This window comes from Pseudophryne corroboree, chromosome 6, assembly GCF_028390025.1.
Source record: "Pseudophryne corroboree isolate aPseCor3 chromosome 6, aPseCor3.hap2, whole genome shotgun sequence".
Classification (NCBI taxonomy): Eukaryota; Metazoa; Chordata; class Amphibia; order Anura; family Myobatrachidae; genus Pseudophryne; species Pseudophryne corroboree.
The window spans coordinates 14,969,321-14,991,775 of NC_086449.1; the positions used below are offsets into that span (position 1 = coordinate 14,969,321).

General features: G+C 39.9%; 1 protein-coding gene and 1 long non-coding RNA gene across 2 annotated transcripts in view; one reads left to right on the forward strand and one right to left on the reverse strand.

The window, feature by feature from the left end:
- The window catches only part of LOC134934011 (olfactory receptor 10AG1-like), a 37,223-nt gene extending 36,806 nt beyond the window's left edge, over positions 1–417 (forward strand). Inside the window, exon 4 of the mRNA XM_063929535.1 lies at positions 247–417. Within this exon, the coding sequence (XP_063785605.1) occupies positions 247–417 (171 nt within the window). The remainder of the gene's footprint in view (positions 1–246) is intronic.
- A 10,713-nt stretch (positions 418–11,130) lies between these two features.
- LOC134934766 (uncharacterized) lies at positions 11,131–11,873 on the reverse strand. Its single transcript, XR_010179798.1, has 4 exons — positions 11,851–11,873; positions 11,706–11,769; positions 11,514–11,615; positions 11,131–11,285 (listed from the first exon to the last, which is right to left on the reverse strand). It is a non-coding gene; the product is annotated as an uncharacterized LOC134934766 (long non-coding RNA).
- Between the last annotated feature and the right edge of the window lie 10,582 nt (positions 11,874–22,455).

Below are 22,455 nucleotides of genomic sequence, written 5' to 3' on the forward strand. Positions count from 1 at the left end.
AAGGCCCAGCTTTTTAAGCACCAGAAGATAGTTAAGGCTGAATTTTCTCAGTCTGCGCAACTTACCGAACTACTGCGTGAAGCTTGGAATACTCCTGGTAAAAAGTTTCAACTGCCAAAGCACCTAGCTTTATTTTACCCTACTACAGCGGCTTATTGTGCTAAGTGAGAGGTTCGCCCAGCTGTGGATTCCCATCTGGTTAAAACATCTACTTTACATATCCCTACAAAATCCTTCTTAAAGTAGACTATGGATAGGAGGATTGAAGACCTCAAGGCAAAGCTAAAGGACAGTCCTTCCCTCGACAATCGGCTTCTACAAAGACCTCCAAGCAAAGGACCAATCAGGCCTGGGAGACCCAATGTCCAACTACCAAGCCAGAAGACAATTCCTCAGCCTAATGGGAAGGGTCTCTAACAGGTATGTGTTCTCATTCCAAAGACACCCTCCTCAGCAATTATTTTATATAGGCCCCTCTTTGGACTTGAGCAAGGCCTAGGCCTTCCAGCAGGTCATTCAGTCCCTACTGCAATCAGGGGTTGTGATTCCAGTCCCTATGTCACAATGTGGGACAGATTTTTACTCTTTCCTGTTCCTCGTTCAGAAACCCAAATGGACCTATCCTCAATCTCAAACCTCTCAACAGGTTTATCAAGGTCCCCAGGTTTCATACATAAACCCTCTGCTCTATTGTCCTAGATATGGGGCTTAGGGATTTTATGGTGTCTCTGGACATTCAGGATGCTTCTTTTCATATACATGTAGCATCCTCTCATTAGCGGTTCCTACAGTTTGCTGTCCTTCAGCAACATTTCCAGTTTGGGGCACTGTTCTTTAGTCTTTCTAAAGCTATCAGGGTCTTTACCAAAATTATGGCTGTTATGGTGGCACAGCTGCAATATATGTCCTTGACGTTGTAGCTGCCAGTGAGGAGCGGTTAAAACTGGACAGGACAATCTGATCTCTCCATCATTCACCACGATCTGCAAAAAGTGAGGAAGCAAGTTGGAGAAGTAGAAATTCACACATCCACTTTAGAGGACAAAATGTCTACATTAGGTGTCCGAGTCAAGAAAATTGACTCTCAAATGAGCGATGTCCATTAGAAATGAATGGATCTTGATGGACGTATTCATAGAAATAATGTGCAACTGGTGGGTTTACCCAAAAAATCAGAGGGGAATGCCCCAGAAATATTCTTGCAAAGATGTCTCATTGACACATATGGCACGGAATACTTTTTTATACATTTTGCTGTCAAAAGAGTGCACAGGGTGCCCACACACGCTTTGCTTCCAGGTGCGCCACCACACACCTTTATAGCAAAACTTCTACATTATGCTGACAGAGACACTGTCTTGTGACTTGCACGAACCAAGGATCCTCTCAGTTGACATGGTACAAGGATTTATGTGTTTCCAGATATCGTCGTCGACGTGCAAAAAGAAAGGGCCTAATTCCTACCTATTAACAGATTGCATGAGCTAGGCTTACAATATGCAATATTATATCTCTCTAAGCTGATGGTCATTCATGAGGGAGCTACTAAATTCTTCACATCCCCCAGTGAAGTGGCAGCTTGGCTAGACCATAGACTCTCGACTGCCCGTGCCCTGTTTTCATACTTCCATAATACATCTTTCCCTTTTCTAATTTTTTTGGTTACTGCACTTAGTACTCACCACTGCTTATTATGTTTTTATGTATTTGTCATACACACATTTTTATATAGTTCATAATGCATATGTGGTGACTATAGTCTGTTGTATGTTTATTAGTTTTCTAATGATTGAGTTAATTGAAGTATTGGGGTGGTACAGGGTTCAGTGAGGACCCAATATTCTATGTTCTTAATTTGTTGTTGGCTCATTCCACTAATAACAATATCAATCATATCCGCATAAACTGAGGGATAACATCCTGTAGCAGATGAGCACCTCTTATGGTGTAGTCATTATATATTTTGCCTTGCTCCAGATTCCAGAATGTGGCAGCAGTACAGTAGCATGCTGTCTGCATAATACTGTTTGCTAGTTAGCAGATAGGAGTATTTTCACAGTTTAAGGGTTCAGGATTAAGTACTGTATGTCATTGTTGGGGTTTGACGTACAGGGAGGGATGGGGGTTTGGGGAGGGTTACCGTTTCATTTTTCTAATATTCTTTTATTACTGTGTGGTTTCTGGAGAAAGGTTGGGTCTCAGATTCTATGTTGCAATGTATTTTTAAGATCTTGGGATGTGTTCTCTATGTTATTACATGATGGCCTCAGTTATGTATACACTACTCTCATGGAATGTCAGAGGGTCAAATGACAAAATCAAGCATTCTATAGTTATGCATCAGATTAGACATTATGCAGCTGATATCATATGTATCCAAGAAACACACCTTCTGGGGTCAGCTAATTGGCCCTCAAGCAGCCTTGGGTGGGGTGGGCATACCACACAACATACACATCTGCATATACAGGAGTTTCGCTCCTAATACGTAAAAATTTTCCCTTTATTTTAGAATAGGTCCAGACTGACCTTAGAGGTAGACATGTCTTTATGAGGTGTAGGTTGAATTCAATTCTGTTGTTACTGCTGACTTTATATATTCCCCTTTACGTATGAAGGTATAAAGAAAGCTGTAGAGTTTATTGCTATTTTCACTTGAAGCTCAATGATTATGATGGCTGATTTTAATAATATCCTGGATCCCATATTAAACAGGAGAACTATTGCTGCTTTAGGCCATAGAGGGGGAGGAGGTGATTTATCTGCAATGATTGAGGAAATGGGCCTGGTGGATCCCTGGCAGTAGAGGAATTTGACATGGCTTCAGTTTTCCTGCTCTTCAGCCTCACATTCCTCATTCTCTAGGATCGATCTTGCTCTTATCACTAGAGATCTTTTACCCAGAATGCAATCTATAGCTTGTGAGACTAGGGCATATTAGATCATTCTCCTCTCTTGTTTTCTTTAGATTTGGGGGGACAACGTGGCTTTACTTACTGGAAAATTAATACATTTTGGCTTTCCTGTATGAAAGCCAGGTCAGAACTAGAGACAGCATGGCAGGAATTTTTTTAGATTAAAAGTGGTATGGCCTCTCCTGGGGTGCTTTGGGATAACTTCAAATTCTTTCTTAGGGGTACATTGATGAAAAGAATTGCTAATCTGAAATATTTTTACAGAACACAAGAGTTGGATTAAGAGTCCTCTTGCTGAAATCTTGAGGTAGCTTACTTAACTGACAGATCACTTGAATCCAGAGCCGCATGGCCTGCTGCACAGGGGGCGTGGCAGAGCTGTTTAACTGATTAGGCACACTACAAACTACTTTTTGGTGATGTCAGAAGCGCTAATGGGGATAGACCAGGCAGCTATTTGGCTTACCTGGACAGAGTGGATCATCTTTCGGTGGCAGTGGATGAAATTATAGGTCAGGGAGGGGATTTAGTACAACAAACTCCTGATATTGCCACTAAATTTGTTCAATCCTATTAGCAACTATATAGCTCCCATCAAATATATACTGTGTCTGAGATTCATTCATATCTTGCAGAGCAGGAGCTTCCAACCCTGATCCCAGAGGTGAGAACAATGTTGGTTGCCCCTATTAACGTGGAAGAGATTAAACTGGCCATAAACTAATTTCCTGGGGAAAAGCACCGGGTTTAGATAGGAGTCCTCTGGAGCTTTATAGATAGCATAGGGAATTTTATACATCTAAACTTATGTAGGTGTTCAATCAGATTTATGAGAATGAGTCCCTCCCTGGCTCCATGTCCTAAGTACTGATAGCGGTACTTTCGAAGCCTGAGAAGGATCTTCATTATGTTTAATCTTATAGGCCAATTTCACTTTTGGCAACAGATGTAAAAATCCTTGCCAAGGTACTGGCTACTAGATTAAACCAGGTAATTAACCAAATTATACACAGTGATCAAACCGGTTTTATGCTGGGAAAGTCCACAATTATTAACCCTCTGCGTCTGTTTTCCCAGTTGCAGGTCTACCGCAGGTATGTTTCAACTTTCGTTATAGACATTAGATGCTGCTAAAGCCTTTGATTCTGTGGAGTGGGCATTGCTGTGGGAGACCATGGAGTCCTTTGGTATTGGCCCCAGATTTATAGGTTGGATTAAATTATTATATTCAGCTCCTGTTGCCAGTCTCGGTCAATGGGTTGTCCCCACTTCAGAGGGGCACGCGATAGGGGTGTCCCCTTTCACCTGTTCTCTTTGCTATTACTATTGAGCCCCTGGCATACTGAATCAGAGCTAGCTTGGTTGTTTAATGCCTTTGTTTGGGACTAAGGGAGGACAGAATTGCACTGCATGCAGATTATTTTTTTTTTTTGTTTGTTGATAGATATGATGTTTCTTTGCCAGAAATATTGGTAATTATTTACATGTTTGGTTAATATTCAGGCCTTATGAAAAATTGGGATAAATCTTGTCTTTTCCTTTTCAGGGGCGCATGCCCATTAGCCCCTCTTAACCATCTTCTACTACATTGGGTGGATTTGTTCAAATACCTAGGTGTCTGGATCACAAATGAGCCCAATAGTTAAGTACCTTTAAATGTTACCCCACAAGTAACATATCTAATATCACGTATCCCACTTTGGGGAAGGATACCGCTAACCCTCACTGACCGGGTGAATCTGTATAAGATGATTCAACAACCAAATTTCCTTTACATCTTTCAATACTCACCCATTTATCTTTTCACACAGTATATTGAAACTGATTGATCACTTTCTCTCCTCTTTAATATGAACTAAGAGGAGGCCACCCTTAAACTTAACCACACTGAATACAGCAAAACCTGACAGAGGTCTAGCCATACTCAACTTTAGACTATATTACTTAACTGCACAACTGGCTTACTTACAAACATGGCTCCACGATTGCGGCACTGTGGAGTTATAGTCCATACTGGTTGACCAGGTGTCACCTGGTCATACTCCTTTACAGTTGTTGCTTAATGGAGACATGTCCTACAGATGGCCTTCTCTCATTAAATAGGCAGCTTGGGGTCAGACTTGAGACCTTGCAATCACTCTGTTCCATTCTCATAAACTTCCAGAGTTGGCAGAATAGCAGGTTAGGGAAGTGTGGGGTACAGTGAGAGTGACAATACTTGGGCACCTTTATAATACTATGGGACTTAAATCATTTCAACAGTTTAAACTAGAATTTCCCATCCCCAACACATACCTCTTAAGATATTTTCAGCTAGAACACACCCTTACTAAGCAATTTGAGGGGAATTAACTGGTGGGGCCAAGACACTTGGTTTCCATAATTTATTCAGACCTCCTTACAGCATTTCATAATACTGCTTTGTTGAGTCTTCATTCATTATGGGTGACAGAGCTGGGGGATATTTCAAATGAGGATTGGCAAGAGGCACTAGGAAATATTCACTATGCTAATAACTCTGTTAGATTTAAACAAATTCAACAATTTTTGGCACATAGAATCTACATGACCCATGGGAGACTCTTTAGATTTGGAGGAAGTGCTCCCCTACTGCTTCTACAGTCTGGAAAGCTGTCATTGATGTAATAGTTTCCACAGATATTTCCAGATGTATACTTACTCTGATAGTATGCATATTATCAATTATTGATGAAGAACTTCTGAACAGATGTGAAAGATAATATGTCTATAATCTCTGTGCTAAGGTCTGCATTGCCAGTACTTGGCTAGCCTCCAATGTCCCAGAACTGGCAACTTAGAAATATCTGGTTAATGATAAAATTGTGCATAAAAGGTATATATATTTGGCAAGAAATGGGGAACAGAAATTTCATAATATCTGGGATAAATGGTTTGTCTCGCTAAATGCCAATGAATCTGGTGTGAACGCTCTGTCAGATTTTGTATGTTTTCTCCTCTTAACTCTTATATGTTCCAAAATGATTGTGCTTGGAAATTGTAAGGGTTTGTACATCATTTGCTTATTCCTTATACAAATATGTGTATTGAAACAGAGAAGTAATGCATATTGAATTGTAATGTGCCCCTACATCTCTTGAGATTTGTTAGTGAGACCACACAAAATACTTGATGTCAAAGTCTTTCTCTGTTTTCCTCCCCTTTTTTTGTTCTGTATTATGTATTTGCTGTTACAATAACATGCCAAAATGAATAAAAATATATTGAATAAAACAAATAAAAATGTAAGGCATTGGCCATATCAAGTACTGCAGTCTATTCCCCACTTCTATAATCATATATAGTGCTGCAGCTGCTAAAGGAGCAGCTACTTTGTCAAATGTATGGTAAGCCTATGAGAACCTACAGATTTATTAATAAGGTACACTGGAGCATGGAATGGGCTTATTCCCGAAACACTCCATCTTTGAGCAATGCTTGCACAGTTTCTCCAATCTCTTTTAAAATATCCTTGGACGCGGTATTGTTTGATGTTAACAGGCTAAGGTTAAGGAGTAATGGACACACTCTTCTATAATGCTAGTTGCGGTAAACGCGTCTCAATTGCAGCAAATAGTGTGCTCACAGCTGTTCATTGGCATGTGCATTTACATCCACTTCCACAGGAATGCATAGGTCACACATTTGTACATTGTACATTCCTGCTACTGGTCTTCAGTGCCCCCAGAGCAGCTTTACCTTGGTATTTTGTTTCTCCTGTGTTGGAGGGGCTCCTGCCCAGCTCATTGTTTCCTGTCCCTCAGAATCCTGGGGACAGCAACATGTACCGAAACCACCTTACATAACTATGATCACTTGAAGCAATGGCCTTCCCACAAATGTTTTATCTGCTGAGTTTACGCTTACTCACATCCTGCCTAATTTGATTGCAGCAGTTTATTTTTGCTTCATAACTTCATCACCTCCTGCTCTAGACTTTTTACAAAGTAATGGAAAGTTATCATTGGGGAAATTACCCATTATTTTTTCAGACATTTGCCCCCTGTCTCTCAATAGAGCTCTCACTCTTCAAAGATAAGTGAAATGGATGACAATTAAGCCTTAAATTCTCCTTACGAACTGAGAGGAATCTATTGAAGCCAAACTTGATAAGGTGTTTTCCTCTATCAGTTTAGATAAATCTCCCCTGGCGGCTGGAAAATCCAAACTAGAAGTCCGGCAGTATTCTCTACAGCATGCTCATATTGACATAAACAGGGATCACGGGCATATGACCATGAAATTAGAACACATATGAAACACCTGAGTGTTTCCACTGCAGAGGGCTCACTGGGCCCTTTATCCCAAGGTGGGAAAAAGTTACCCTTTTAGAGTCATTATTTGATTTCTTAGGTTTAAAACTGGTCATCAGCCAAACTTGAGAACACAAAACTCCAATTCTATCAATATCTATCCTCATCAACAATCACAAAATGGTGAAACCTTACAGATATGATGAGGGCCTTCAATGATAAGGGAATTCGGTACTGATGGGGTTACCCAGTACGCAAAACAGTAATTATTTGAGACCTTAGAAAAACCCTAGAAAGGAAAAAGATCTGCTGCTCCAACTCAAAGTAGATGCACCTCCCCAGAGTTCTCGTGACATCCAGTATTGTTTCATCTACTTTTTTGTTGACTTTTCAGATCTTTTTTGCAGCCCAAAAGAACACAAAATTCCATATTGTAACAATCTTTTTTGCTGGGATTTTATACTGTGCTGCATCCCCACCTCTGAAACCACCACTGGTTATTGGATCTTCTGCATCAACAATGTATTTTGTGTTCTTCGTTTAGAAAGAAATATGGTAGATCATTATTTGTGTACTGACTACAGAGGTCTAAATATGAAATCCGTTAAAAACAAGGATGGCCCATGTATTGTCTACTATACTGACCATATAAGGGTGCAACTTCTTTTTCTAAAGTCACTCTGATGGATGCCTAAAAACATGTAAGCCTGGAGGCAGATTCCATCACATTGCATATGTAATGAAAGGGACACACCTACAGATTGTTCTCCACCTGACCTTTCAGCTTTTAAACTTTCAAAAATGTTTATATTTCAAGATCATCAATGTCCTAATACCAATCTACTTTTCTTGTGGAAATTGACACTTTGGAAGCTATTACTGAAGTAATATTTTCCAAAAGCAGTCTTCTAGACAGAGATTCCAATCTTATATCTGAAAGCAAACATTGTATTGTTAATCATGAATAATGATCTACTGTATACAATGTGTAAGAATGGAAATATTAGTAATAAGGTGCTCTTCATTTCATTGTTAAAAAACATTGTTAGCATTAAACATGTTCCCAGTCACTTAGATATTGTTCTATGAAAACATATTTCCACAATATGCACTCAAACATCTGCAACATAACATTGTGTGATCTGTTGTCTTATTGTCAATAATGCTGTAGGAATCACCAGGGCTTGTTCATCAAATACCAGGAATCTTTCAAAATCTCTAACCAAACTTGTGATCATTTAGAAATTGAAATTATTTAATAATTTAAACAGTTTACATGTTCAGATGAGGATTATCTAGTTTAATTCAAAATAAATTCCTGATATATTATTATTATTATTACATTTTATTTATAAGGTGCCACATGTGTTTCGCAGCGCCGTACAAAGGACAGTTCAGGGAGACAAAACATAGCATTACAGTAAATAAATAACAGAAATAGAGTACAGGTAACAGAGCACCACACGTTCTCAAGACATAATACAGCTAATATGTAATTATTGATGGAGTGATCATCGTACTACTAGAGGCTGGTGGCCATAGATGGAAATGAGCCTTTACTAGCAGGATAAAGATGGTCATTGAGTAGGGGAGAGCTGCGAGTGACATGTGTCGAGACGAGGGTTTAGATAACAAGAGGAAAGAGGGCCCTGCTCTGAAGAGCTAACAATCTAGTGGGGATGGGCGACAGACAGATGACAAGAGGTCCAGGCAAGTGGGAGGTAGCCAGATGGCAGTATACAAGCAAAGCTGAGGTGTTCACAGCATGAGGCAGGGGTGGAGGCGCGGCTTCAGCACTGGGTTATGCATCGGGAGGGTATGCTTTGATGAATAGGTGGGTTTTTAGTGCCCGTTTGAAGCTTTGCAAGGTCGGGGAGAGTCTAATGGAGCGGGGGAGTGCGTTCCACTGAAGGGGTGCAGCACGGGCAAAATCCTGAACTCATGCATGGGAAGCAGTGACCAGGGCATACAAAATACTTTATGTATGTCCTTATTTCTGAAGCGATAGATGATAGGATTAATCAGTGGTGTGAATTTTAATTCTTAGGAACTGAATAAATACTTGTCTAGGTGCCATAAAATATACAGACAACAGCCAGGTGGGAGCTGCAGGTAGAGAAGGCCTTATGTCTGCCAGGGAGGGATGGGATTCTTAGGATGGTGGACACAACATAGACATAGGAAATAATAATTATAAAGAAAGGGAATATAATTACTGGAATGGAAAGAAAGGTCCAACAAAGGATTAAAATCACAGAAAAAACGATCAATAACATGTGGTCCACAGAACGGTAATGTATATATTTGAATAGCTTGAGCTAGTAGCACTAAATAATTTATAATCCAGCACATGAGAACTAACGTAAAGCAGAACATGACTAATTATAGCACTGTAATGCAGCGGGTTACATATGGCCAAATAATGGTCATAAGACATCACTGTCAGTAGGAGAAACTCTGAGGTTTCTGAGGGACAAATGATTAAATATTGAGTGATACAGCCCAAGAAAGGTATGAGACCTCCGTCATTGATGACAACATAAAGCATATTAGGAACAATATCTGTCAGAATATCACACACAGAAAGCTGGGTAGGAAGAAGTACATAGGAGAATGGAGATTCTTGCTGTGCACCACCAGTGAGATGATCAGAAGGTTCCCACATATTGTTACACAGTAAATCACAAGGAAGACACAGAAAATAAGGGCCTTACTGTATGTTTCTGGAAACTTTGAAATCCTAACAGAAAAATGTGTGTGAAAACTGTCATATTCCTCAGCTGGAAGGTATAAAAGTGCAGACAATTTCAAAAGCTCATACCTGTATATGGTTTGATGTATTTTATTAAGCCTGATTGAAAAAATAGCCTCATAACTGGCTACTGAGATGAGCAACATAACAAAGGTTATGCTTGTACAGTATGGTGAAGTTGGGTCTGTAACAGTGGTACTCACTCCAGTCCTTAAGTACCACCAACCGGTCATGTTTTGTGGTTTCTTAAATCAATATCAGGTTAGTTAATCTATTTTTCTGGGTCAGCAATTATCCCAACTGCTTCCACATGTAAAATATCCCATTCAAGAGGATGAACTCTATTTACCTGGGTTTTTTTCTGCATTATAAAGGGGTATTTCTCTAATTGGGTAGGCTTATATAAATAAATAAATAAATAAATAAATAAATAAATATCTATATTATATGGTGGGATATAGGGGACGATGCAAGAATAAAAATAATTGAAGTTGTAATTTTAATAGTATATTCTGATATGCATGTAGGTAAAGGAAAATATACATTTTATAAGTTATTTATAGTTATTTTTTTTGCATGTATTGGGGATTAAAACTAACATAATTGTTGTCAGTGTGATTGAGGTTCTCATACTGTAAGCGTTAGGTGAAGCTCAGGAAGAAACTTCCAGAGCCCGTATGTGCTGTTACATCAGTGTTCTAAATTACGGCAAAAAAAATCAGACTAAAACTATTAATTGACAAAGGTTTTTTTAAGGTTCCTTAATTGTGGTGTTTGAGAATCACCAATCCATTAGTCAACGAACTTTTTTCTCTGGTAACGGCCAGTCCTGGATGAAGGTGGCAATTACCAGCAAAACGATTTAGTTAACTGATGGATCGGTGATTCTCAAACACCACAATTAAGGAATGGGTGACAATATAAATACCCAGATTACTGAATGCAATCTCTGATTTTTTTGTGCATTTATGCACAGGCATTGCTTTTTATAGATGGCATTAAATGTTCTATTGTATATAATTGGTGTGCTGGCTACCCTTGTTTTTCTGCACCTTTATTGACTCATGCGGACATGGACTATGATATATATATATATATATATATAGTCTTGGAAGATCCTGCACTCTCATCAAAAGTAATAACGACGGCGGGTGCTCCTAATGACCTGAGAGGTCACCAATATACCACAACAACCACCTAGGTGGAAGGTGCACTCACGCCCAGAAATTAGTCTCTGAAGTCACTTGTAAATTCAGTATATTTTTATTCGGGTTCACTGTTGATGCCGTATTTCATCGACGTTTCGGTCCTTATGCGGACCTTTATCAAGATTGGCACTTAAATCACCTATACAATCAGAAACAGTTACAATTAATATGTATAAGAACCCAGATTTATTCAACACCAACACCACCAGTGCCTCCCAGGCCCTGAAGACTGTCACAAAAACCAGAAAACGTATTAAAAAGCTGTTTTTTTATATATGTAAAAAAGAGATACTTGGAAATAATCCACGTGTGATGAAAGAGACACCTCCACCGTTAGGACTATCTGTTTAGATAGGCAAATGATTACCTGGACGGCAAGCCAGATCACTCAGATGCGTGGAATGGCCTTCAAAGTTGGCAACATGCCTGATCACATAATGAAGTTAAAAAGCCTATAACGTAGGGGAAGCTACAAGGCGTAGTCACCTATTAGATAAATAACAGAGTAACTACACCATAAGAAAATACACTAACAACGTCATTTTGGAAAAGATCATACCTAGTTACATGTAGAAATAGCTCATGGCAGCTTGTGGCCTCTGTACATGTGTCAGACACTCAGTCTGTAAGGAGGCACAACAGGAAAAAATAATCACCAACCGTAATCATGTGTCAGAAGGGAGCTGCAGGAGAACCATACTCACTGCTCAAGTGTCCAGAGCCAAATGGAAGCTGCATAAAGTTCAGCCTCAGCTGAGCACTATTTAAGGATCAACCACAGGAAGTGCCAATTAGGGAGATTAGTATAAACCCAGTCTCTCATTAACTGATCACCTCTCAGATAACTAACTCAGACCAACTGGGTAAAACGTTACAGGGTTCACAGGACAGGCAGTGGCTATCGCTAACGCACGGCTACTTAAATGAGTGTATTTTAACGATTTAGAAGGGCAACTGCCGGAGACGCGTCTTTTGCGTTCCACCGACCGGAACACCATGCGTTCCATTCCGCGGAAGTGGCGCTGGCCGGAAGTCTCTGCGTTCCACTCGCGGAAAGAACCGTAATTAGGCTTATCCACTGGCTAATGTTTAAAGGAGGTGTACAACCTAGAGGGGGGTGTTCTCAGAGAATGAACATTCCCCCAGGTGGAATCATCAATGTACAGGTCCACTCATAGCTCACAGGGACTCGGAGGTATACCGGAGGTCACCTCACGTATAATCCTGGATTAACCTATGTGTAGCCTGTCAATCACCACAGAAGAAAAAGAGTGCAAATGTAAATAATGATCCATAATATGAAATGTCAAAAATGTCAAAAATGACATAAGAGGGCACCAGATCAAATGACCACAACTCACCCTACGCATACAAACTAACATATATCTGATCAACAAAGGCAAATTGAATACTGATGTGAGTGTAATATCTTTATAGTAATACATTGGTATAATGTAGTAAAAGATTTTAAATAATAAAAGGGAATAGTGGGTGGTGTGGTCATTGAAATTGGTGGACCCTCGTGACTAGTATAGGACCTGGGAAGGCTCCGGGAAACAACAGAAAAATATATATAAAAAACATAAGCAAGGACGTATAAATAACTGTCCTTACTTTCTTAATCTCTATACATAAAAAGAACATACAAAAATGAAAAAAATAAAACATAGAACATAGAACATATAAAACACAAATCGAAACCCAGCCTGTATGTGCTGATTGTATCACAGTGCCCTATGTCCCTGAAACATACAAAGTGTGTTCCAAGGTATCCAATCAACTATGGCAAAATAAAATTCTAAAGAAAAATATTAAGGGGGTTGGCCTCATTGAGGCCCTTTGGTGACACTGTATTGAGTTTGTGTATCCAAAAGCTTTCCTTCTGTTTAAGTAACAAGGTGCGATCGCCTCCACTAACAGGTGGCGGCACCCAGTCAATCAGCTGACACTTCAGGGCAGATACTTGATGTCTAACTGACAAAAAGTGCCGTGCTACCGGTTTGTCAGAGAAGCCCACATTGAGGGCCGTGTGTATGGATGACCGATGGTTTGCCATCCTGTCGCGAAAGGGACGCGCGGTTAGTCCGACATAACATAACCCACATGGGCACTTTAGAAGGTAGACGACATGATCCAGTCGACAGTGGAGATGATATCTGATGAAGATTTTTTTCCCTGTGTGTGGGTGATACAAAAAAGGACCAGTGATCATAGATCTGCACGTTGTGCACCCCCCGCAGGAAAAACTGCCAGGTTTGGCTTGCATAAGCTGGATTTGAGATGTGTTCTGTTCAGGGAAAATCGTGGGTCTCATTAGTAATTGCTTTAGGTTGGCCCCTCGTTTGTATGCAACCATAGGAGCAGGTGTTTTAAGAAAAGGCAAACTGTTGTCGGTGGCTATTATTGGCCAATGTTTCCGTAGGGCCTTTCTGGTTGCACTTGTGGAACCATCATACTGAGTGGAACAAATCATCCGATTGTTACGAATGGGGTTTTTAACCTGTTGTCCATGAAAAATGCTGTTCGCTTTATTGAGACAGCGAGTAAGTACACTGCTAGTGTACCCTCGCTCCAGAAAGCGAGAAGTGATCTCGTTACATTGTTGATCTTTGAGTGCTGCGTTGGAATTGATCCTCATGGCTCTGAGGTACTGGGATATGGGCAATCCTTCCTTGAGGGCTGGGGGATGATGGCTGCTAGCATGCAAGGTCAGATTGCGGTCCGTGGGTTTACGGTACAACGAGGTGTCCAGTCGGTCACCATTTCTGGTGATACTGACATCCAGGAAAGTGATGTTAGTGGCCGATACTGTGTATGTGAACTTGATAGGATTATCCAAAGCATTCAATTGGTTCACCATGTCAAGAAACTCAGACTCGGTGCCCTCCCACAGCAAGAAGACGTCATCAATGTACCGTTTAAAGAAGGCAATCTTGTGCCCATACCTAGGTAACAGGTACGTATGTTCATAGTGCGCCATGAACAGATTAGCGTAGGCGGGGGCCAAATTAGACCCCATCGCGGTTCCGGCGATTTGAAGAAAATAATCATTTTTATACATAAAGTGGTTGCACGTAAGAACCAATGAGGTCAGTTCCAACACAAACTCAGTGGGGTAATCTTTGCAGGGGCTGTTGGAAAGAAATTGACGTATAACATCCAAACCTAAGTGGTGTGGTATAACGGTATAAAGGGACCCCACATCCATAGTGGCCAGAAGAGTGCCTTCACTAAGATGGGTAAATGTCCGTAGATGTGTGAGGAAATCCCCAGTGTCCTTTAAATAGCTATCAGTTTTTAATACCAAAGGCTGTAGGATACTGTCAATAAAGACAGCAATTGGCTGTAACAGAGAGCCTTCCGCGGCAATAATGGGTCTGCCGGGAGGGTGAACTAATGTCTTATGAATTTTGGGCAGAGTGTATAGGATGGGACACCTGGGTGAATTGATGGTCAAATATTTTAATGTGTCTTCACTTATGTAGCCCTGCTCAAAACCTAACTTCAGAAATTGATCGATTTTAGATTTAATTTTAGGAACCGGATTGGTGGTTAATTTCTGATAGGTCATGTCGTCTGCTAATTGTCGGTTGATCTCCATGTCATAGTCAGTCCAATCTTGGACGACTATTGCTCCTCCCTTATCCGCCGGGCGGATGACTATATGGGGAGAATCCTTTAAAGTTTTTAATGCTTTCCTCTCGGCTATGGACAGGTTATCAAACATCCTTTTGGGGGGTGAGCTCTCAGAGTCTCTTTGGACTAACCGTAAATAGGTTTTGATGCTGGGATTGGAGGATGGAGGATCGAATGTCGATTTGGGTCTGAATTGAGGTATCTCTTTGTTAGTGGATTTGTTAGCAAAGAACTCCCGCAGACGGAGGGAGCGGCCAAATTTATACTGATCTATAGTTTGTTGGAATGAATTAATTCTGCATGTGGGGACGAAAGATAAACCTCGGGCAAGAAGTTTAGTTTCCGCTGGACTCAGTTCTACGCTAGATAGATTAAAGACATTGTCACCTACTGTCTCCTCCTCCCTCTTCTCTTGGTACCCCCCTCTCCTCGGGTGCGGTCTGTGCCGCTTCTGAGAACCCTGGAACGGGTAGAGGAGGCCTCTCCTCCTCGATCTAAAAAACGAGTGGAGTCGTTGTTCCCTTCGTAATAATCGGTGTCTGAGGTAGAGGCGGAGGAAACAAATTCATGGGCAAACGGTTGGGCCCTTCGCCTAGTGTATTGTCTATTCTGACGTTCACTAGTATTGTTTCCAAGTAACCAGCGGTATACAGTATGCGTTTGGTAGTCGTTAGTTACAGTGGACAATTTTTTTCGTTTGAAAGAAATTAGATCACGTTTATAAGTGTCCACCTGTGTCTGTAGACGTTCGATCCAATTTTGGGTTTTGTCATTCTGCAGCACGGTGGTGTGAGATTTGATGGTAATATCCACTTCAGTAGATAATTTCTTTAACTCAATGCCAACTTCCTCCACTACCAGGGTCATGAGGTCAAGCGAACATTTGTTCAATACTCCACACCACCGGCTGCAGAAGACAGGGTTGTTTCTACCCAATGTTGGAACGTTAGAGATACGGAAACCCCGGGGGATTTGTTTTCTCCTGAGGTATTCCGACAAAAATTGACCATGTAAAGTCAAATCAACCTCTTTTTGTCTGTGTTTAAGCACTTTGTAAAACAAATCCACAGGGGTTTCGGCTGGTAAGGCCTCAAACTCTAATTTATCGAATAGTAATTTTTCAGTGTCCTCATCCGTAAATGAAACTATACCAGTTTCAGCTTTGGCCAGTAGGCCATCGTCCAACAAATATACCCCGCTCTGAGTCATAACACTCTTTAGACTGGAAAACTCAAACAGGTATAGCAATTAGATTAATAACATACTAAACATGACAAACAAAACATGTAAGGTTCCCGGAAATAAAGGTGGTGATCGGTGAGGAAGTCCAATCCGGTATGTTGGATGGGTGTCAGGAAGTAGGAACTGCGTATAGTAGTTCGAACAAATGTAGTCTTGGAAGATCCTGCACTCTCATCAAAAGTAATAACGACGGCGGGTGCTCCTAATGACCTGAGAGGTCACCAATATACCACAACAACCACCTAGGTTGAAACGTCGATGAAATACGGCATCAACAGTGAACCCGAATAAAAATATACTGAATTTACAAGTGACTTCAGAGACTAATTTCTGGGCGTGAGTGCACCTTCCACCTAGGTGGTTGTTGTGGTATATATATATATATATATAAACATATACAGAAATCCACCACACACTCCCCATTCCCAGGAAAGGGGTGCACTTTTATACCTCCATCCCCAGGTTAGGGTGCAGCAGACTGTGACCACCTGCTCAACCAAGGACCCTAAACTCTCCTTAGCAATTTTATTCACCTTAATACTTTAATACACAACTAGATAAATTGGTGACTGTCTCACTCTTGAAAGCCATTAGTTAGTTGGCAGGTGAGCTTTAAACTAGGTCAGCACACTTATGGAGTTGTGAAAATATATGTGATAGAGTAGGACTTGCAGTGAAATGGTGTGCCTTGATGTTGGCTGCAAGCTTAAATGCATTGTACAATTCATGAACTAAAACCCCATTATTTATCCAGTTATGTATTAAAGTATTAAGGTGAATGTAATTTCTAAGGAGAGTGAAGGGTCACTGGCACTCATTTATTGCAATCCACAATATGCCCTGGTGCCACTTTAAGGGTAGATGCAAAGTAGAAAAGGTATGGCACTCAGAATGGTACTAATCAAAATTCTGGTGTATTGTCACATTAACATTTTTGGATGTAACCACCTTTGTCAAGATCACACCACACCATATATAAAACAACATGCTACACTTACCAAAATATATAACCTGTAGCACCATGAAACTCACACTCCTGCCACCACCGCAAGCTCCTAATGCTGGAAGGTCCCATATGATGCACTTCTGGTGATGCATCTCACGCAAACATAGAACTCGCCAGCATTGCATTCCCTCATTGTCATGGTCACCACCAAACAATCGGATTCAGATGGTGCACAGAAAAATCCAGCAGTCCCTTTAGGCCAGGAAAATGGTTTTCAAGGGGATATGGTATAAAATTGACCACCAACCGAGGGGGGGGGGGTGTCTAAACAAGTGGAGTAGGAAAGAAAGAGGCCAAGAAAACAAGCTTATTTTTAATCTTTCCAATCTCATATTTATGGATATTAAAATCCAGGTGCTTAATAAGGTTGTTTTTAATATCCCTACAAATCGACATGATGATTTCCATTGGAAAAAAGACGTACATCAATTTTCTAGAAAATTGTGTTTAAAAATAAGATTTTTAACATTTTCCACTCTCCATTAATACAGATCTTGCACTTGATGAGTTCCTGAGTTCTATATCTAGATCCACATTTGATCCACTTTCAACTATCATAGATTATTGGACAATGCTGTCACAAAATTTACAAGTGGTCCTTTTAAAGTTTGGTCTAATATCTCTAAGTTAGAATTTAAAGCCCTTAAGGATCTTGAATCTTATCAAGATAAAATTATTAGAATGGCGGATAAAGGCAGTGCAATTGTTGTAATGAATATTGGAGACTACTGCAAAGAGATCATACACCAAATATCTGACCCAGGAGTATACTCTAAACTCCTGGGGATCTGACTAAAAATATGAAGAAAAATTCCATGAGATATTATCTTTGGCAAAACAGGATGGAAATATTTATCCACAGTTATTCACAGCATTATACAAACAGTTCCCAGTGGTCCCAATACTCTACACTTTGCCAAAGTGCACAAAAGTTCTACCTGTCCTCCAAGAAGGCCAATAATATCTGCCAGTGATTTTATGTACCAACCTGTGGGATGCTTATTAGATTGTATCTTGCAACCTAAAAGGTAATTTTTGAAGGACACAACAAGCTTTTTGAACCTACTCATTGAAGTTAAAAGTGTTACACTATTGTGTTGTTTAGATGTATGCAGTTTATATACAGTACATCTATCCCATATAATGAAGGTCTAGTGGCTATGAGAAGCTTTATGTCCACCTATTTACAGAGTATAACATTCAATCTTAAACTATTTCTAACTTGATTGGAGTTTATTTTACAAAGGAATTTCTTTTTCTTTGATGTTTTTTTTATTATTTGCAAAACTGAGGTTGTGCAATGGGATCCTCTTACGCAAACATCATCATATTTCATCAGGAAGATCAAATGTTTTTCCCAGATCATGCTATCTCTCAACACATAATGCTGTACACTTGTTATATAGACAATATGTTTATGTTATGGACTGGGGGTGCTCTACTGTTTGAACAATTGATGCATGATATTAATGTCCAGCCTGGACCTATTACATTTACATACTCTTACAGCTTGGAGACTGCTAACTTCCTGGATGTGAAGGTTTCTGTAATAAAAGGAGAACTACATACAGAAGTTTTTATAAACCTACGGATATAAAGACCTTCCTGTTGGCATCAAGCAGTCACCCTCCTGCATTAAAAAGTGGTTCTCTCAGATGATGAGAGCTGCCAGAATCACTAGTGAGGCTTCAGAAGTATCTGCTCCAATAGATTGATTAATTGTTATATTTTTGGCAAGAGGGTATGACAGAAATACTTTAATGAAACAAAATGAGAAGTTCTCAAGATACCTCGTACAGCCTTGTTACAACATAAAACTAGATAAACTAATTACATCATTCCTTGGTCTAGTACATTAAAGACTACAAGCCCAGTTTTTCAAAGGGCCAGTCAGACTTTGTGGTGCATTGTTAGATCAGATAAAGATCTTCCAGTGTTTAAAAACACTAGGCCAGTGGCAGCATTAAGGAGAGGATAGAATTTACATGACTTTTTAGTTCACATGGATATTACCAGTCAAAATGATCCAAGGCTTCCTAACATCTATACCAAGGCACTAGGTTGTTATAAATGTACTAACTCTGAAATTTGTAAGTTTCTAATCAATGGCAAAAGTTTCAAATGTCCTCAATGAAACATTATATATGACATTCTTTATGTTTTGACTTGCACCATTTTGTTTGTGGTACAAAATTTGTGATTATCTGCCCATGCAGGCTTTACTATGTAGGCCAGAAAATAAGAAAATTCGGTGACCATATGACCTTACATGGATTAGCAATTAAATTAGCTCTGTCTGGTAAAGATGTGTAACAGCTGGTGGCTCATCATTTTATGGAAATAGGACACAGCTTGACATCACTCAAGTACATTATTATTGACTGTGTGAAGGAACCCATTCAAGGAGGTGACTGTACCAAGGCACTGCTGAATAGGGAAACTAAATGGATATTTAAATTGAACTCAGTATTTCCTATGGGATTGAATGAGAAAATTAACTGAAATACAGTAGCTTGAATACTTCCATGATTGATTCTTTTGTAGCTGTTTTTGTACAATATTCTATTGTTTTGTGTTCTCATTTTTTAGTGATTAGTATTATCGCACCTTAAGTGTTATATTATTTGCTTTTTTGTCTTTCCATTATTATTTTTATTTGTTGTTTTAACTTCCAATGCAGTTATCCCTACGGAGAGGCATACTGACAAACAATGCCGGATGATGGTGTTACCTGATAGACTGGGGTATACAGCTGTGAAGCGGTTGTTTGATGGTGACCATGATGATGGTGGCACACAATGCCAGTGAGTTCTGTTTGCAGGTTAGATGCATCACCGCAAGTACCTCATGCGGGAGCTTCCAATAGTGGAGCTTGTGGCGGTGGCAGGAGTGTGAGTTTCACTGTGCTACAGGCTATATATTTGGGTAAGTGTAACATGTTGTTTTAAATATGTTTTGGTATAATCTTGACAAAGTGGGTTACACCCTGAAACATTGATGTGACAATACACCAGGATTTCCATTATTACCAGAGTCTGAGTGACGTTCCTTTTCATATATATATTTATATATATATATATATATATAGAGAGAGAGAGAGAGAGAGAGAGAGATGTGACTCACCACAGCACCCGGCATTCACACAATCCAGTAGCATATTCCCAGGTGCTCTCACAACAGTAGGTTTTCTGTAATAAAGCATTTGTAGGTGTGGCACTCATGGTGTACAGAAAGCACACAAACTCAGCAGAGTTACATCAACACTTCAGTATAATTATCATCTTCATGAAGATGGAAATTATATTGAAACGTTGATGTAACTCTGCAGAGTTTGTGTGTTTTGTGTGTTTTTTACACCCCTTGAGTGCCGCACCTTACAATGCTATATATATATATATATATATATATATATAGGGATTGATCGCAGGTCCGGCACTCCATGCTCCTTAAGTAACTGCGTTGGTGCCCTCACAATGATTTGGATGTAGGCTTGCAGATGTGCAGCACTCAGACTGGAATAACTAACACTTAAAACCTTTATAGGTGATTACCACGAGTGGTGATCAACCATAAAGTTTTAAGTGTCAGTTATTCCAGTCTGAGTGCCGCACCTCTGCAAGCATATATATATATATATATATATATAAATAACCAGAATGTGCTATGCCTTGAATATCACATTTGTTCCTCAAATGATGAATAAAAGTGTCCATTTGAAATAGTGTCCAGCCTCAAGCAATTAAAACAGGTTTAATTGGCTTAAGTCTTCATCGGTATCCCAATAGTGTGGGTTGATGCATCCCATACATTCTGAAATTGTATCCCTCCACCAAATAACCCAAATCAATAAGGGCCCAAAGACCACTCTTTAGTTGATATCAAAAACATTTTATTCTTGATAAAATTACATACAAGCTTTAAAATTTATTTACAGCATCAAAGACAGTGTCAGATAATCCAATGTCGCTAAAGCGGGCGATGGTACTGATTCCAGCCAGCACCCATGCAAGTGTGAGCTCCAGTCAGAATCCATTTAGTTAGCACGTGGGCAATGGCAATCAATACCCAATGCGTTTCATCTGTATAACAAGAAGGAAAAAATATAACAGCAGAATACAATTCACAGGCTGTTCAACATGTGTTTGCTCATAAATTTCACAATGAGCATTGACTTCAGTGGTAAATCAGGGAAGGTAATAACACTCCTTGGTAAAAAGTCTTGAAGATAGATAGATAGATAGATAGATAGATAGATAGATAGATAGATAGATAGATAGATAGATAGATAGATAGATAGATAGTGTAAGGTGTATAGGGACTAACCATTTAATATTGACATATGTACATAGAAGAAAGGAACTATTGCTCAGCAGCTAGACACATGAACATCTTTGACCATGTTAATAGGCTTTGGGGTTCATACTGTACATTAATGCAGTATGCCTTGCTCTGGAGATTTGATGCCTGCAATAGGGGCTTAGGGGATCTAACTGTTATGCTTATGTTATGTTATGCTTGGATGTTATGTTCTCCACTCTTTTGATATTAAAGAATGATTTTTCTTGCTTCGTCATGGAGGAAGAGGACGTGCGTGCTAATAATAATAATAATAATAATAATAATAATAATATTTCAGTATTATGTAACAAGAAGTGTCAGTGTTCCTGCTTTCCTTGTAGACACAACAGAACGTCTAACCCACAGCAGGGGGAGACAATTAATGATCATCTACAGTATGATTATTCTTATAACCCTAATTTATTCCCTATATACAGTACTGTACCTGATGTGTATTAATAATTACTTAATTTAGATTTTAAGCTATACTATCTTTAGTGATTTTTGTAAATGAATAACAATGCAAGCATGTTTGCAAAAATTAACAAATAAAATCAATCATGTTAAAGTCTTCTTGTTTATTGGCTATGGGGGTCATTCCGAGTTGATCATAGCTGTGATAAATTTAGCACAGCTACGAGCATGTTCCCAGACATGCGGGGGGACGCACAGCACAGGGATAGGCCGGCCCGCATGTCTGTCCACCCCCCCACCCCCGCACAAGTACAAAAGCATCACACAGCGGCGATGCTTTTGTACTTGTTGAGTAACTCCCGGCCAGCGCAGCTCCTGCAGCTGACTGGGAGTTGCTCATCGCTTCCCCTGGTCGCAGCGGCTGCGTTTGATATCATGCAGCCACTGTGGCCCGCCCCCCCGCACGGTCCGGCCACGCCTGCATTGGCCAGACCACGCCCCCAAAATGGAGGCCAAACGCCGCAGTGCAGCCCCCTCCCACCCAGCGACCACCTTTCAAATTCAGGAAAGGTCCACAATGATGCAATATCTAGGTGAAACAGGATATTTTGGTGGGTTCAAAAATAAAGTCAACTGGTAACGGGAGGAACAAAAGTGGTATAGTCTAGAGCAA